Source organism: Suncus etruscus, chromosome 4 (genome assembly GCF_024139225.1).
Source record: "Suncus etruscus isolate mSunEtr1 chromosome 4, mSunEtr1.pri.cur, whole genome shotgun sequence".
In the NCBI taxonomy this organism is placed as follows: Eukaryota; Metazoa; Chordata; class Mammalia; order Eulipotyphla; family Soricidae; genus Suncus; species Suncus etruscus.
Window position 1 is genome coordinate 150,723,676 of NC_064851.1, and position 15,093 is coordinate 150,738,768.

At 45.0% G+C, this 15,093-nt stretch overlaps 1 protein-coding gene across 4 annotated transcripts in view; it reads right to left on the reverse strand.

Annotated features, from left to right (window-relative positions):
- Positions 1–15,093, reverse strand: part of ANK1 (ankyrin 1) — a 272,521-nt gene that overhangs the window by 2,575 nt on the left and 254,853 nt on the right. For 3 of the 4 annotated variants that reach the window (XM_049771795.1, XM_049771793.1, XM_049771794.1), the window contains 4 exons: positions 12,843–13,140; positions 8,134–8,217; positions 7,165–7,230; positions 6,709–6,843 (listed from right to left, as the gene is read on the reverse strand). In XM_049771795.1, coding sequence (XP_049627752.1) covers positions 6,745–6,843; positions 7,165–7,230; positions 8,134–8,217; positions 12,843–13,140 — 547 coding nt within the window. In that variant the 3' untranslated portion in view covers positions 6,709–6,744. The remainder of the gene's footprint in view (positions 1–6,708; positions 6,844–7,164; positions 7,231–8,133; positions 8,218–12,842; positions 13,141–15,093) is intronic. The other variant, XM_049771796.1, reaches the window with a different exon arrangement.

Below are 15,093 nucleotides of genomic sequence, written 5' to 3' on the forward strand. Positions count from 1 at the left end.
GCTCAGAACCAAGACCTTCCTGAAATACAAGCCAGTCTGCTCCAGCTCCAGCCTACAAGTTGTCTTACCTGGTGTTCTGTCACTCTGGCCACAGTTCCTCTTACCTTTATGTCCCTCTGCATTATTTTCCTAGCTGGAGTATATACCTTGGAGGACAGAAGCAGGGTCTCCCCCTCCTTTTCCCTAAGTGTTTATCCCAGTGCTAGACCTGCCTTCAGTAAGGGACCTGGTTGCATCCTGTGGAGCAACTTTTCTGTGAAGAACCAGCTTAGAGAGTAGAGAGCAGAACTGGGATTGCTAGAGTGTCAGCACTTGTTCATCGTCCATCATTTCATTGTTTGGAAAACTGAGACTCCAGCTCTGGGAGTAGCAGTGACAGATGCAGTCAGAATGGCCAGACTAGAACAGAACAAGGTCAGAACTAGAAATTTCAAGACTCCTGTCACCATCCCATACCAACTTTCTAGATGACCCTCCGGAAATGTCTTACCCTTTGAAAAATTTAGAAAACAGTTCCTGCCACCGCTGAAGTAGTGCCTGGCAGGTTGTTTTCTATGCAGTGCTGCCTGCTTCCACCCCTGCTCATCTCATTGTTCCTGGCTTTCTCTGTTGCCTATACTGACTTCCACATCTCTGTGGCTGGGGCGTGAGCAGTCTATCCAGACTCCCACACCTCTGAGTTTGGCACCCGAGTATGGACTGTAATTCAAAACACAACAAAACAGCACAAATAGAACATGGCCCCTAATGTCTCATACTTTCAAGCCCATATTTTCTCTTGAACATGTACCTCTTTCTGCTTTTTCTACTCTGGAGAAGCCCAGGGTATCTCTTAAACATGTGTTTCTCACTTTCTTCTCATGTCTTTCTAAATAAATTTTATTTTATAACAACTATTTGGCTTAAAAAATGTGGAAAATCTGCTCTGGCACCAACTTACGCCAGGTTAATATGACACCCTGGTAAAGAGGAAACAATAACCTGATCTAAGAGCAGTTTGCCCTACTACATTAACAAATGGTAAGATGAATCAGAAGACACTCCATCCTTTAATCTGTGCAAAAACCAAGATCACTAATTACAGAAAACTGACTTTGATAACCGCGACTGAGCAGAACTTTTCCTAGGAACAAAAAGAAAGACCCTAGCCTAGGTTTTGGCCTAGGATTTGTGAAAAACCAAGATCTTTAATTCCAGAGGTCTGACTTTGATAACCACAACTGAGCAGAACTTCTGGAAACATAAAGAAAGACTTTATCCTAGGTTCCATCCTAAGATCTGTGCAAAACCAAGACCAATAATTACAGAAGAATGACTACAACAACTGTGATGGAGCAGAACTTCTGGATCCATAAAGACTCTACCCTAGACTTTGTCCTATGACCTGTGCAAATATCAGGATCGCTAAATACAGAGGACTGATTTTGACAGCCAACTGAGCAGAACATTTCCTGGCACCATGAAAAGACCTTGGGGTTCGACAATGAGTATGTCTGGAGTCTATAGTTGTTCCCATGACAGTATGCTTCAAGGGTGGAGAAACCCTGTCTCTCTTAGGCCAAGGGAATTCCCTTTCTAATTTCCTCAATACTTACTGTGCCTATGCAAAGAAACAGACAAACAAAAAACCCTTGCCACATCAGTCCCCTTCCTTTTTATTTTTATTTTTTTCCTTTTTTTTCTTGGTGTTGTTTTGTTTGTTAGCTGCTGCTATGTTTTTTTTGTTGTTGCTTATTTTGGTTTGTTTTTTTTTTCTTTTTCTTTCTCTAAATCTATAGCTTATAAATGGGCTTCTCCCAGCTTTCCTCCCCCCCCCCCACCGCAACAGAACCACAGAACTTGAATCATCTTGTTCTGTCTCAGAAATTTGAGGGAAATTAAATAACTTTAGATCAGAAATTAATTGAGGGGAAAAAAAGTGGATGATACCAGGAGCAAACAGTTGCATGAACATTGAGTGGAAATAAAAATGATCAGACCTAAACAACAAATCCAAAGACAACAACAACAGAATCAAGATAACCCAATCTACAACAATCTATACGCAAAGGGGACCTGTTACACTGGCAGTCCAGGGGGCCGGAGAGGTGGCATGAGATGCATGCTGGGAACAGGGGTGGAGGGAGGACAACATTGGTGGTGGGAATGGTCCTAATTCACTGTCACTATGCATCTTAAATATAACTGTGAAAGACTTGTAATTCACATTGGTCACAATAAAAATTATTTTTAAAATGTGGAAAATACTATGGCCCCTTGTTTCTTGGTCTCTTATCTAAAGTAATTCATTTTTATTAAATTTACTTTTATTTTTGTTTTTTGGGTGGTCATACCCAGCTGTGTTCAGGATTTATTTCTGGCTCTGTGCTCAGGGATCACTCCTTGTAGTCTCAGGGGAACCATATATATATGGTGCTAGGTATTGAACCTGGGTGGGTTGTATGCAAGGTAAGAACCCTCCCTGTTTTACAATCCTATGGCTTCTTAAAAAACAATTAATTTTAAACATACTAAAATATTCTAGTGTCAAAGTAAGGCAACTCTTGTAATTAGAGTGTCTAAAGAGAATATGTCTAAAAGAAAAAATGGGGGGAAAAAGGCAGCCTTTTCTACCACACCATGCAAGCAAAGCCAAGAACCATTCCTGTCCCTCCTGGTTCCCAGCAGGACAAGTGGTTCTCCCATGTCCACCCTTAGCTGCCAGCTCCTTGCTTTGCATTTTTTTTTCAGGGTGGGGGATACACCCAGAGATGCTCAAGGGTTACTCCTGGCTCCGCACTAAGGAATTATTCCTGGTAGTCTTGAGGACTGTATGGGATCCAGAGGATCAAACCAAGGTAAGCCACATACAAGGTGAGCACCTGCCTACTCCCTGCTATTCCTTGAGCAGGCTTACACCTTGATACTAACGTTAATGTTTGTATAGCTGGCCTACTAGTTCCTGTCTGCCCACTCACCTCCACCAATCAGGCCTGGACTAAGTAAGCATCAGGTCCCCAGTGAGAAAGAACCCCTCCCCCCCACCCACACATCCCCTACTTTACTAGCTTTTCAAACAAAATTCTTCTTCTCAAATTCGGGAGTGAGTATGGGGAAATCAGAATGGGCAATTGAAGTCTTCGTGGCCTCTTCCAAGACAGATCTTATTTTCATCCCACCTTCCCTCGAAGAGATGGAAGAGGAGGACAATTAAGTAAATTATGTCACTTTAGGTAATAACACAGACTTAGGAGAAACTAGACATTCAGGACCGGAGCATTCTATCCCTGGTGTAGTTCACATCTTTGAATTAACTAACTATCCTTAATTTTAAATATAAAATGAATGTTAAATATAAGACATCTAAAACAATCTTTTGAATTGGGGAGACAGATCAAAGGGTACTAAGGAAACACATGTTATCCCAGCATTACACAGAGACCCCTGAGCACTGCCCAGAGTGGTGACCTGCCTTTATGCCCCTCTCCTCAACAAAGCAAAGCAAAAAATTCACCTTTTAACTATAAAATCTACAACCAAGCCCATCACTTTTGAAAGGTTTGGAAAGGAAGATCAAACTCAGCCATGAAATGCATGAAAATTACATAAGGCAGCCTGCTGCAGAATGGAGAATTTTAGAATCATAATCCTGTGGGTTGGGGCAGAGTCTAGGTATCTACATTTTAAACACTTGAGGGATGTGGATGATACTGAGAAACAGTACATTCAAACTTAACCATTTACTAACCCTTCCACAATCACAGCCTCATCGATAACTACCTGACAAGGGAAATAATGACATAATCACTACTTTATGGATAAGGAACATGCAGCTTGAAGAAGTCACACTACAAAGATCTGAAATTAACTTGGGTCAGAAAACATGTTCTCCTGTTCTCTCTAAAACCACTTTTATATTTTTATGGATATTCTGAATTCTTTACACTTGTGCTAAACACATGCAGAAGAGACTATTTTATTTTAAGTTAAAAAAAGTGAAAGTACTCTTTACTTATTTATTTTTGGAGGGCTACACCCAGCGGCACTCAGGTTACTCCTGGCTCTGCACTCAGAAGTCACTCCTGGCAGGCTCAGGGGACCATATGAGATGCCGGGAATTGAACCTGGGCCTGTTCCAAGTTGGCCACATGCAAGTTAGCACATGCAAATGCCCTACTGTTGTGCTATCTTTCTGACCCTAGAAGGGACTATTTTCACACACCCCCAAAGAGATGGTAGATGAGGACAATTAAGTGAGTTATATCACTTTAGGTAATAACCCAGACATAGGAGAAGCCATTTGTTGACTGTCCTGAGATCCAGCTTTCAGTCTTGGAAACTTGACAGCCAATTCTCATTAATTCAATAATTCTATGCAAGAACCAAGAATGCCAAATTAGTGAATACTGAACAATTGCTCCTAAGGAAAATTCACTGTTTGGCTCCCAAGAGCCTCCCTTGACAATGTTCCTATCAATCGTCTCAATAGCATTAAACCCACTTTTATGCCTAACCAGACTTATCTAATAGACACATTTTTCCATTTTCCTTATAAGCATTTCCTTATAGGCATGTACCCATTTTCTTATTCTTTGGAATATTTCCAACAAAGGAATCACCACCAAAAAGCATGCGCGCACGCGTGCGCGTGCAAACACACACACACACACACACACACACACACACACAAGAAAAAAAGAAAAGACAGTGGCTCTAAATAGATTCCAAAGTATATCTGCTTACAGTCTGAACCAGAGAGACAGCCTTACATGGTCTGACCTTGGAAACGTGCCATATAGCCTCTTAGGCTCTCCAAAGAGTGAAAGTCTGGGAGTGTTGATTTGAGGGCTACATGAATTTAGCCAGTAGATGAATTCGCAAGTGTGGGATCTATGAAGAAAGAAAACTGACTATACATGCTTAGAAGGGAGTAGAGGATTAAGTATAAGAAAGAGTTTTCCTTCTCTATTGCTCTGAACTTTGTATAATTGGGAGTAGGGCCCATTGTAGGTAGCTTCAAGTTGCATGAAACCCAGGCAAGATTCTTTCGTGGAAGGGAAGGCCTCATCATACACCTGGCCCTATGCTTTCCTGGGCAGAGGCCTCAGCACTGTGCAGGAGCTAGGCAACTCCTGACAGACATCTTCTACCTAATCTGTGGTGCTACAGACACTGCATATTATCTTCCAAAATTTTAAAGTTTATATCAGGGGTCTCAAACTCGAGGCCCACAGGCTGCAAACGGCCCTCCGTACAACATTTTGTGGTCCTGCCCTAGAGGAATCTTTTTTTGTTTTGTTTTGTTTTAGTTGTTTGGGTCACACCCCCCAATGTTCAAGGCTTACTACTGACTTTGCACTCAAGGATCACCCCGACTTTGCCTCCTGTGGCCCCCAGGTAAATTGAGTTTGAGATCCCTGAATCCTCCTGGGTCCTCCAGACTTCTGCTGCTCAGAAGTGTCAGTGGAACTTAGTCAAAAGAGTTAACTGAAGCAAAAAGTTAAACCCATTTTTGCTGCAGCTATAAAGAAAATAAAGCAGAATAAAATACTTTTCCTTCACTCTCTCCACTCTTCCAAATCATGTGTATTTTAGTGTCATTAAACTCTTAACCCAGCAGCCTTTGGGCAGCTCTTGGTGGTGCAGGGGTTAATGTTGTGACCTCCTTAAGCTGCTGAGGAGTCAAGGTCTAATTTTATCCATATAAATGGATAGCCAGCCTTCCTTTTGCCCAAGAGCTGAGGTATATCTGAAGCCCTACGTCAGCACTCTGTGGGCTCAGGAGACACTGTCCTGCTTTTCTGCTTGCTGCTGGGTCCCAGAGCTGGATCCACAGGGTTTAAACGCAGCAATCTGGTGAGTGCTGCTGAGCTGGGCCATAAGGCTTCCTTGCTTCCTGCCAACTCCCACCCCGATGCATCCTGTACTGAGCTGCCCCGAGCTGGGCACAGTAAAGGGCCTCAGGGCAGCTCAGTACAGGATCCCTCAGGGGGGATGGAGGTCCGAGGTGGCCGCTGAAGTTCCAGCACTGCTTGGCTGCTGGAGCATCTTCATGAACTGCCCTCACTGCACATCACACACCCCAGCTTCTCAGCCGCGCCATGAACAAACACACCATGCTTCCATAGCCATGCTCCCACAGCCACAACACCCCTCCATGCAGGGAGAATGCCACTTTGTGGTCCATACCATGTTTCCTTTCCTAGAAAGCAAGGGAACAGGTGGGTTCAAGAAATGCTAGAGAGACTGGAAGACTTGGGTTGGTCAGGATTTTTCAGAAACAGTTTAGTTCTAAGTCAATAATTTCTGGGGACTCACGAGGAAACAGCTTCACCAACTCAAACTATTCTCTTCTCTACTGTACAGGCGTCCAATCTCTAGATTCATCTGCTTTGGTGCTCAGGGCAATATAACCAATGAGATTTACCAAGTGTTGACAACGACTTAAGCAAAGTTTTGCTTTCAGATTGCTGTTTTTCACTCTCTTAGAGGTTGGTCAGCACATACAGGTGACTCTGTTTCCTTGATAGGGGAATGAGACTGAAGGACATAGCTAGGAGGGTGGAGAATGACAATCAAAGTTTTGAGACCTCAGCAAAGGCTGCTTAGCTGCAGAATGCTTCGAGAGAGGGGAGAAGAATAGCAACTGGCTGAAGAGAGCAGGGGTAAGGAAGCGATGCCATGCCATAAGGCCAGGACATGCAGAGAGGATGCAGAAAGGTGTGTTACCTCCAAAGAGGCCTTTCAAGGGGGAGAGACTCAAGATCACTGCTTCCCCCTTTTCAGGCTGGCCCGCTTTACTATCTGAGCACCCTTCCTGCCCTCTATGAGGTCGGGCTGCAGGCCACTGCCTCTCATGTTCACCTAGAGTGGGCAGCAGAGGGAAAGTAGGACAAATTACCGAGAGACAAGCCAAGATAGGCAAGAGGCCAGGGAGACCCGGAAACACCACCCGCCAGGGTGGGAGCTTTGCAGGGCTGTGAATCTCAAGAGCGAGTCCAAAGAGAAGTGAGCCCAGTGCCACCAAGGCTGAACTCAAGAAGGGCTGGTGCACAGGGAAGCAGCAGGTGAAGGTTCAGCTGCTCAGAAGCGCAAGAGCCACTTCAGTACCTTGGCATGTTTCATAAAGAAATCAATATTGGCCTCCATCTCACTAGGGTCCTCCATGAGCCCCTCAACAATCACCTCCTTGTAATCTTGGGTGTTGCCAGCACCAGATGAGTCTATTTCCCGAACAACTTTTCGAGTGATCTGGAAAACAAAGGGAAGGGAGAATGGGCTTGGTAGCAGTGGCCAGACAAGGCTCAAGAAGAAGGCTGGGTCCCCAGGAATGAGATGGGATATTGCGTGAAATGGCCAAGAACAAGGTTATCTCAGCCCTGTCACTATGGGGTCACACTCACGTTGAGTTGTCTCATGGAGACTAGAATTTGTAGAGATCTTAGATTTCATCAGTGATGAGGATTTGCCCACACGTGACTGCTGTGTCAAGCTCAAAGCATTTCATTCTACATCTTGATATCAATGAAGTTTATTCGGCCTTGTTTCCCTCATAAGCTCCTTAATCCACTCCCTCATTCATTCCTCCAACTACACTAACAGTTGCTTACTCTGCCTCAACCACCTGCTGAAAACAGATGGTGAAAAATTACAAGACAAACTTTGCCTTCAAGACATGCCCTGACTGTCCCACATGGAAGACAAATCTTCCTTTATTGGATGTGGTCAAAATCTTTCCCTTTGCTACTGCTTCTTTCTTCTTTCTATACCCACATGATGCCCATGCCTGGACTACCAATATATCCTACCAACACATTGCTTTCTCACCTCCTTTTACTTTTAGGGGGCCTCTAATAGCCTAGAATCACCACTCTGTTCTCAGACAGTTTTGATTTCAGGGCTAGGTACCAGGGGAGAAAGTTTGGGCTATTCTAAGGAGCTCAGTCTTTCTGAAATAAAGTAGAAATTGCTATTCAGAGCTTCATCAGAATAAGTGGCTATGAGGAAAGTCACATGGGGACCTCAGAAGAAAAAGGCTGCTGGCAAATGGACATCCCTCTGGATAGTGTTCAACTCTCCAATGAGAAGACAGGAAGTTTCCCCCACTTCTTGGCTCTAGTTTATCTGCCTCTTAGGGCGACTCTCTGCACCCACCTTTTTTGTGACAATGTTGCCCTGCTCATCCGTGAACTGTTCCTCAGTCACCTGTTCCCCTGGAATATTTTGAAGCTCATTCTCCTGGAATTAGAGAGGGGGAAAGAACTCAAGATTGATAAGTGAGAAGTTGGGAATAAAATTGGAGGATGAGGAAATATAATAGCAGGAAGGACAGCCATAGTCTTATAAATCCCCAGCCAGCAAGAAACACAGACTCGGCAAGCAACAGCAGGTGGACTGTGGCTCTGGGTGTGTGAGATATCCCACAGGGCGACAGGCCTGAGGCTTGGATGTAGCCCAGGGCTTGCAAGAGCTCAGTATGTTCCATCCCTGCAACCATAGCAGGAAACGGGCAAAGTCAGGACAACCATATGAGATATACAGGAGTTATTGAGTTTCAGAGGAAGCCAGGCCCCTGATTTATATTTCAACATCTTATATTGAAGAGAACCCTTCCTTGTACTGGTAGCAAACTGACTGTGGCTCATATTTCAACATCTTATATTGAAGAGAGCCCTTCCTTGTACTGGTAGCAAACTGAGTGTGGCTCATTTCTGGAGGATGATTGGGCCAGAAGCAGGATGAGAACTGGCCTTTTCATAGCCATAGCCCTTGCCACCAAGCAACATAGTTGAGTGCTGAGCCCATCCTGGATATTTTCCTGGGTCTTCCCTTTGGTCCGGGTGTCCTGACCCGGAGAGTCCAGCACCTTCCCCAGCTCCTCCCCATGCAGAGCACAGCTCTCAGCCCTGGCTGCCTGGCCTCCTAGTCTCCAGTATGCCCATTCCAGCCCCAGCCCTGCCTCCTGCCTGGCGGTTACCTTCCAGAGGACCCGCCGCCGGACCACCCTGGTGGAGATGGTCTCCTCGTCGTCATTCAGGCCCTCGCTTTCCCCCAGCTCCTTGTCCAGCTCCTGGTGGATGTGCCTCAGCACAAAGCTCAGGGAGCCCTTAACAATGTGCATCACGTTCTGACAGCTGACCAGGAAGAAGCCCAGCAGCACTAGGGAGACCAGGAGCTGGGTGATGAAAGTCCACATCCTCACCTCCGCCTCACCAACACGGCTCTCCAGCCACCAGTGGAACCAGGGATCTGGCTGCTACCAGAGTCTGGCCTCTCATTCTCCTCTTGGACTCCTGAGTCCCCCCCACCCCCCAAGATCCCCTCCACTCTCAGGCTCCCACTGTCTCTTCTGGCAGGAGACTGATGGGGCCTCTCTGTATGCTGCCTGCCCTCCTCTGAGCAGCCCCAGGCTCTGCCCTCCTGATGACAGGAGGCTGGGATAATTTTAGCTTACAAATCAGCTGCCAGAGCTGTCCAAGTGGGCAGAAGGGAGCTGGCAGGTGTGTGTGTCCTGCCCTGGACTCTGAGAGTGCATGTCAAATCCCCCGCCAAGATCAACAGCTGCCCCACCCCCTGACTTTCTGCCTCCTTTGGGGACTAGGGCTTTTCTGCCCAGTTCATTGTTTGGGAACCTAAAGTATCAGAAATTCTCAGGATATGGTTGCTTTTGTGAGTCTAGTGAATGCTGCTGTTCTGATGAAAATGATGTTCACTGTCCCAGAAGTGATTAGCTAAACCCTAGAGAACTATTTCAAAAATAGTCCCTGCATGAAGGATTGTTCAGGCCATGCCATCTGAGCTCAGGTAAAATGGCCACTGGAAGCTCAGCCATAAATCCCTGGAGACCCACATGTGCCACAGTACGCCCTTTACTGGGTATAACTACCTGGAACATAAGTGTACAAGCCATGTGCCTATTTAAGGCCTGTCCTTACAGGTCTCTCCAGTGCTGGGAAGGCCTTGTTTAGGGCCTGAAGCTCACACCATACTAAGTTTGCTGCTTTGCCAACCCCAGTCACAGTTGGGGATGAAAAGAATTTCTCTCTCAGGATCTTTGCTTCTCTTTGAGTCGATGCCCTGCCTAACAAAAAGAACAAAGGCTTAGAAGCATCAGAATGCTGGGAACTCACTCTGGGTCTCAGTTTTCTCTTCTATAAAGCAGGGATTAAAAGGTTTGTCATCCTCTTGCCAAGAGTGATGTGAGAATCACAGGATTTATGAGAACAACCTCGAGTGCATCCCCTCTCAAAGCTGCGTCCCCATATGAACCCAGTGATGACTGTGATAAGCCTACTGTGCAGGTTCTAGGATTTCCCATCTCTCACAAAGAAATGTGAGGCAGAAAGGTTAAGGTTACTTCCTGTGTGAATGAGCAGCTAAATGGGAGTTGGATCCCAAATATCTATCATTATACCATCCTGTCTTCCTTCAACCAGAAAACTCCTGGAGAAGTTGAAGCTTCTTACAGTTCTGAAGTTGAACTACACATGCCAAAAGGATGGGCAGAGGAGAATGTTTGATTAGCTCAGGCCTCAAGAATCCAGCTTCTTTGGCTGAAAGTAATAGCACAGAGAGTGAGGTGCTTGCCTTGCATGTGACTGACCCAGAACCAATCCCCCAGCATCCTATATGGTCCCCTGATGCTGCCAGGAGTGATTTCTGAATGCAGAGCCCAGAATAACCCCTGAGCACTGCTAGGTGCAGCCCCCCAAACCAAAACCAAACAAAAAAGAATTCAGCTTCAGGAACGTCCTCTGGGTCCTCTGGCTTCTCACAATCATTTCAGGTCTGTTTCTCAAGTCTCAGATCAAGGACCACTCCACTCCCTACCCCGCGTTATTGTGACTATTTCCATAAATCCACTAGGAAGAAGAATCAACAGGGGTTTTGCAAACCTCATCTTGAATGGGCCTTGTTATTCAACCTGGGGTTGACCGATTAAGACTTCAGTTCATCCACTCAACCCTGTCCTGAGTCACAGGGAAGCGGGTGGACAAAGTGGCCTTGCACACCCACTCTGATGAGCTATCAGAAATCCAGACTATCAGGGCCTCCTTTGTATACATGAAGCAGTTGGACTATGTGGCTTAGACTATTTCTCTCATCCTCATGGCCAGAACTTTCTTCCAGATTTTCTCTACCCAAAGGATGATGAAGCAGGGGAGGTGAGAAGAAGAAGTCTCCTACTTTCATTTCCTTGTACGATTCAGGAGCACTAATAACCCAGTTATTGTATGCAGAGAAGTTTGGAGGAGTGGGAGGTACAATTGATGGTAGAGAATGACAGGGGTGGTCTGGGGTTAAAATTGGACATGGCTGCCTTGCTTGTCCAAGACACATTCTTGGCAAGGAAGCATTCTAAATAAAACCCTTGTTCATTCCTAGCAGCATTTTTAGAGTCAGCCTATCCTGTGGATCTCCAAGTGCTAGGGAACAGGTTTAGAGAGAAGGAACAAATAAAAAAGAAGGGAGCAGAGGAAGAAGGAGAAAGATCAATTTCTGGTAAAGAAAATATGTAGACTGGAGATAAAGAAACTAAGTAGAGTAAGGACATAATTTCTGCACTTATTAAAAATAAACATGTACAGAATAAAAATGCAAATTAAAAATAAAGATACACATTAATAAAAATCTTGAATTTGCTTCAAAATAATTTAGGGTTATGGTGGAATACATACATGAAACAGATGAAACAAGACTGGCTACAAGTGGGTGACAGTGGAAGCCAGTAAGTAATCACAGAAAACTAATATGATCTAGTTTTGGTTTCGGTTTACAATGTTTTAAATACATATTTTTTCAAAAAATACATTGAACATGTTAAAATGAAGATGGGAAGAAAAATGAGAATGAAAAGAGATAATAAAATGAGTAATAAAATATAAAATTGAATAAATTGACAGGGAGGAAGGGAAGCCTGAGAAAGGAAAAGATGAGAAGTCCACAAGGACCATGGCAGGACCAGAGTTATTCTAACACCCTGTCTAAGTTCTTTCTACAACATGATGGAGAGAAGAAAGCAAACTAATGTGGCTTTGGAGTGAGTTGAACCTAATTGGTAGTTCCTCTTGGAACTGTGACCCAGGCAATTTGCAGAACTTTCTATGCATTCTCTCTCTGTCTCTGTCTCTCTCTGTCTCTGTCTCTGTCTCTCTCTGTCTCTCTCTGTCTCTCTCTCTCTCTCTCTCTCTCTCTCTCTCTTATACACACACACACACACAATCTTACAAACATACCTCTCACCACACTCATACATGATGGGCTGGAAATCTTAAGAGCCCAGTGAAAGTGGACCCTTCCTTTTTCTCAGAGATCTAGGCAGACAAGTAGACCATGACTGTTTCTCCATTCCTACTACTAGAGAAATGGAGACCCTATCATATTTTTTGGAGGGGCAAGGGCCACACCCAGCAGTGCTCAAGGCTTACTCCTGGTTCTGCACTCAGGCATTCGTCCTGGTAGTACTTGTAGTGAATTATATGGAGTATAAGGAACTAAACTCGAGGAAGCTGTAGCAACAAAAGTGTCCTATCTGCTGTGCTATTTCTCAGCCCACCCCTTTTTTGAGGGTCCACACAAAGTGATACTGGGGAGGCTAACTCCTGACTCTGAAATCCAAGAATTACTCCTTGCTGTATTTGGGAGACACATAGGATGCCAAGGATCAAATTGGGGTTGGCCACATGTAGGGCAAATTCCCTACCTACAGTATTATTCATCTGGCCCCCTCACACACACACTTTTTTTTTTTTTTAAGAAAGCAAATTCCCTTGACTGGTGACTTGAAATACAGTGGGTCAGGCTGGGGCCTCTTCTGTGTGCAGCAGCAGACATCGCCCCCAGCTCCCAACTGTAGCTCTTACCTTTACCACCCAGGAGAGGGTGCTCTCTGTCTCCTGTGCCCATCCAGGAGGGCCTGATTGTCTTCGTTCCCTGTCAGCCTGGGGGCTGTGAGCCTCGGGCTGCTCTATCCGCACTGGCTCAGTTGCAGACACCAGGACCTTCTCATACTCCCGAGACCCACTAGGCTCCAGTCCTTTGATGGTAGTGACTGTTTTCTGGAATGAGTGTGGGCCTCGTGTCACCTCCTCTTGCCAGACACCTTGTGTGGCATCATGCAGGTATGAGACAATAGAGCCTTCCCTATCCCAGTCCTGTAGTCTGGGGGTCAGAAAGAGAGAAAATACAAAGAAAATATAAAAATCCTTAAGTCTCTGCTCTCTCAGCACCTCTCAAAGCTCTGGCTTTTCCAGAAAATTTAAAATGTGGACCAAAAACTTGCCAACATTGCCCATGTGGGAAAATGTGAATGAACCACACAGCTGTCTTGTCCAAAAGGGCACAAATGGGCCATCTATGTTGTCCACTGAGAGTGAGAAGATCAAGTCCTTGATCTTATGTTTCTGGTCTATCTTTCTGGCCAGCCCTTTTCATTATGCCACTCAAAAGCCCTTATCTTGGCACTCATTGGGCAAGGACACAACTTCCTTCCCCCTGAAACATGCTTCCATGGCTTCCAGGACACCAAGCTTTGTGATCACCCCTGTCCCCGACACTCTTCAGTCTTTATTGCTGCTTCCTCCTAATATTCTGATCTGGGTATCAGCACATCTCTAGATTCAACTCAAAGACTTCATCTTGACCTACTTTCACTTTCTAAGAGAGCTCATTGAAATCATGGTTTTCTCCCCTCTGCATCTCTTTCCTAGCTGTGGAAGTATGCTTGTCTCCTCAACATCTCCACTGTAGAAGTCTAATGGGATCCACGCATAAATAAATCTGGTAGAATCCACTAATGCTTTTCTTCCCACACCTGTCTTGCTCAGTTTCCCTACCACAGGAAATGGCATCTTTATCTTTTTAGGTTAGGCCAGGAAGACCGAAGTCTTCTCTTCGCTTCTCAAAGATTTCCAAATATCTCCCCTATACTCCTTATCTGTTGACAAGTTTTGTTGTTATTGTTGTTGCTGACACATTTTCTGATCCAAATTTAAAAATCTGTTCTAATTACCTGCTTCTTGTAGCTACACTTCTACCATCGTGCTCCATGTCACCTCTCCTCCTGCATCCTGGCCTGTCTCTACTTCTAGTTCTGGCCAGGGCAGGGTACCTACCCCTAAACCAGTGACTGGATCACCTTACTCTTCAGTGAACAACCTTCCAGTGACTCTCACCCATCCAAATAGATGCCAAAGTCTTTTCAGGATTTCAAGGCTCTCAAGGCCCATCACTTCCCTGATCTCATATCCTTGACTCATCTGCTCTAGGCACTAAGATTTTCCATTATCTCTATATGTAATGAAGTGGATTTTTTTTTTTTTGGTTTTGGGTCACTCCTGGCAGCGCTCAGGGGTTACTCCTGGCTCTAGGCTCTGTGCTTAGAAGTCACCCCTGACAGGCACAGGGAACCATATGGGATGGCGGGATTCGAGCCACCGTCCTTCTGCATGAAAGGCAAATGCCTTACCTCCATGCTATTTCTCCGGCCCCATGAAGTGGATTTTTATCTCAAGATCTATGCACTGGGGCCGGAGAAATAGTACAGTGGTGGGGTGTTTGCCTTGCAAGCGGCTGACCCAGGACTAATATTGGTTGGAATCCCGGAATCCTATATGGTCCCTCGTGCCTGCCAGGAGTGATTTCTAAGCACAGAGCCAGGAGTAACCCCTGAGTGCCACCGCTGGGTGTGCCCCCCTCCAAAAAAAAAAGAAAATACCTATGTACTGGATGAATCTTCTTTGAATTATATACCTCAAGTATTCATATGTTCATTCACTTAAGTCTTGCAGGGAATGGGGCTTGTGTGTTAGACTACACCCATTGGTACTCAAGGTTATATTTCTGGCTCTGTTCTTAGGGATTATCCATGGCAGTGCTCAGTGGGTCATATGTGGTGCCAGAAACTTGAATTCAGTGGAATGCATGCAAAAAAAAATGCCTTAACACCTATACTATCTCTTTAGCCCTTTAAGAAGTCTGTACTTCATTGATACTCTGGCTTCCTAGTCTGTAAGTTTAACAGATTCCCTTTGTATATATACTTACATACTTTATGTCTCCTTCTTTGTTTCATTGTTTTTCAAAAATAGAATCTATCATGTCTTTTAAATTACT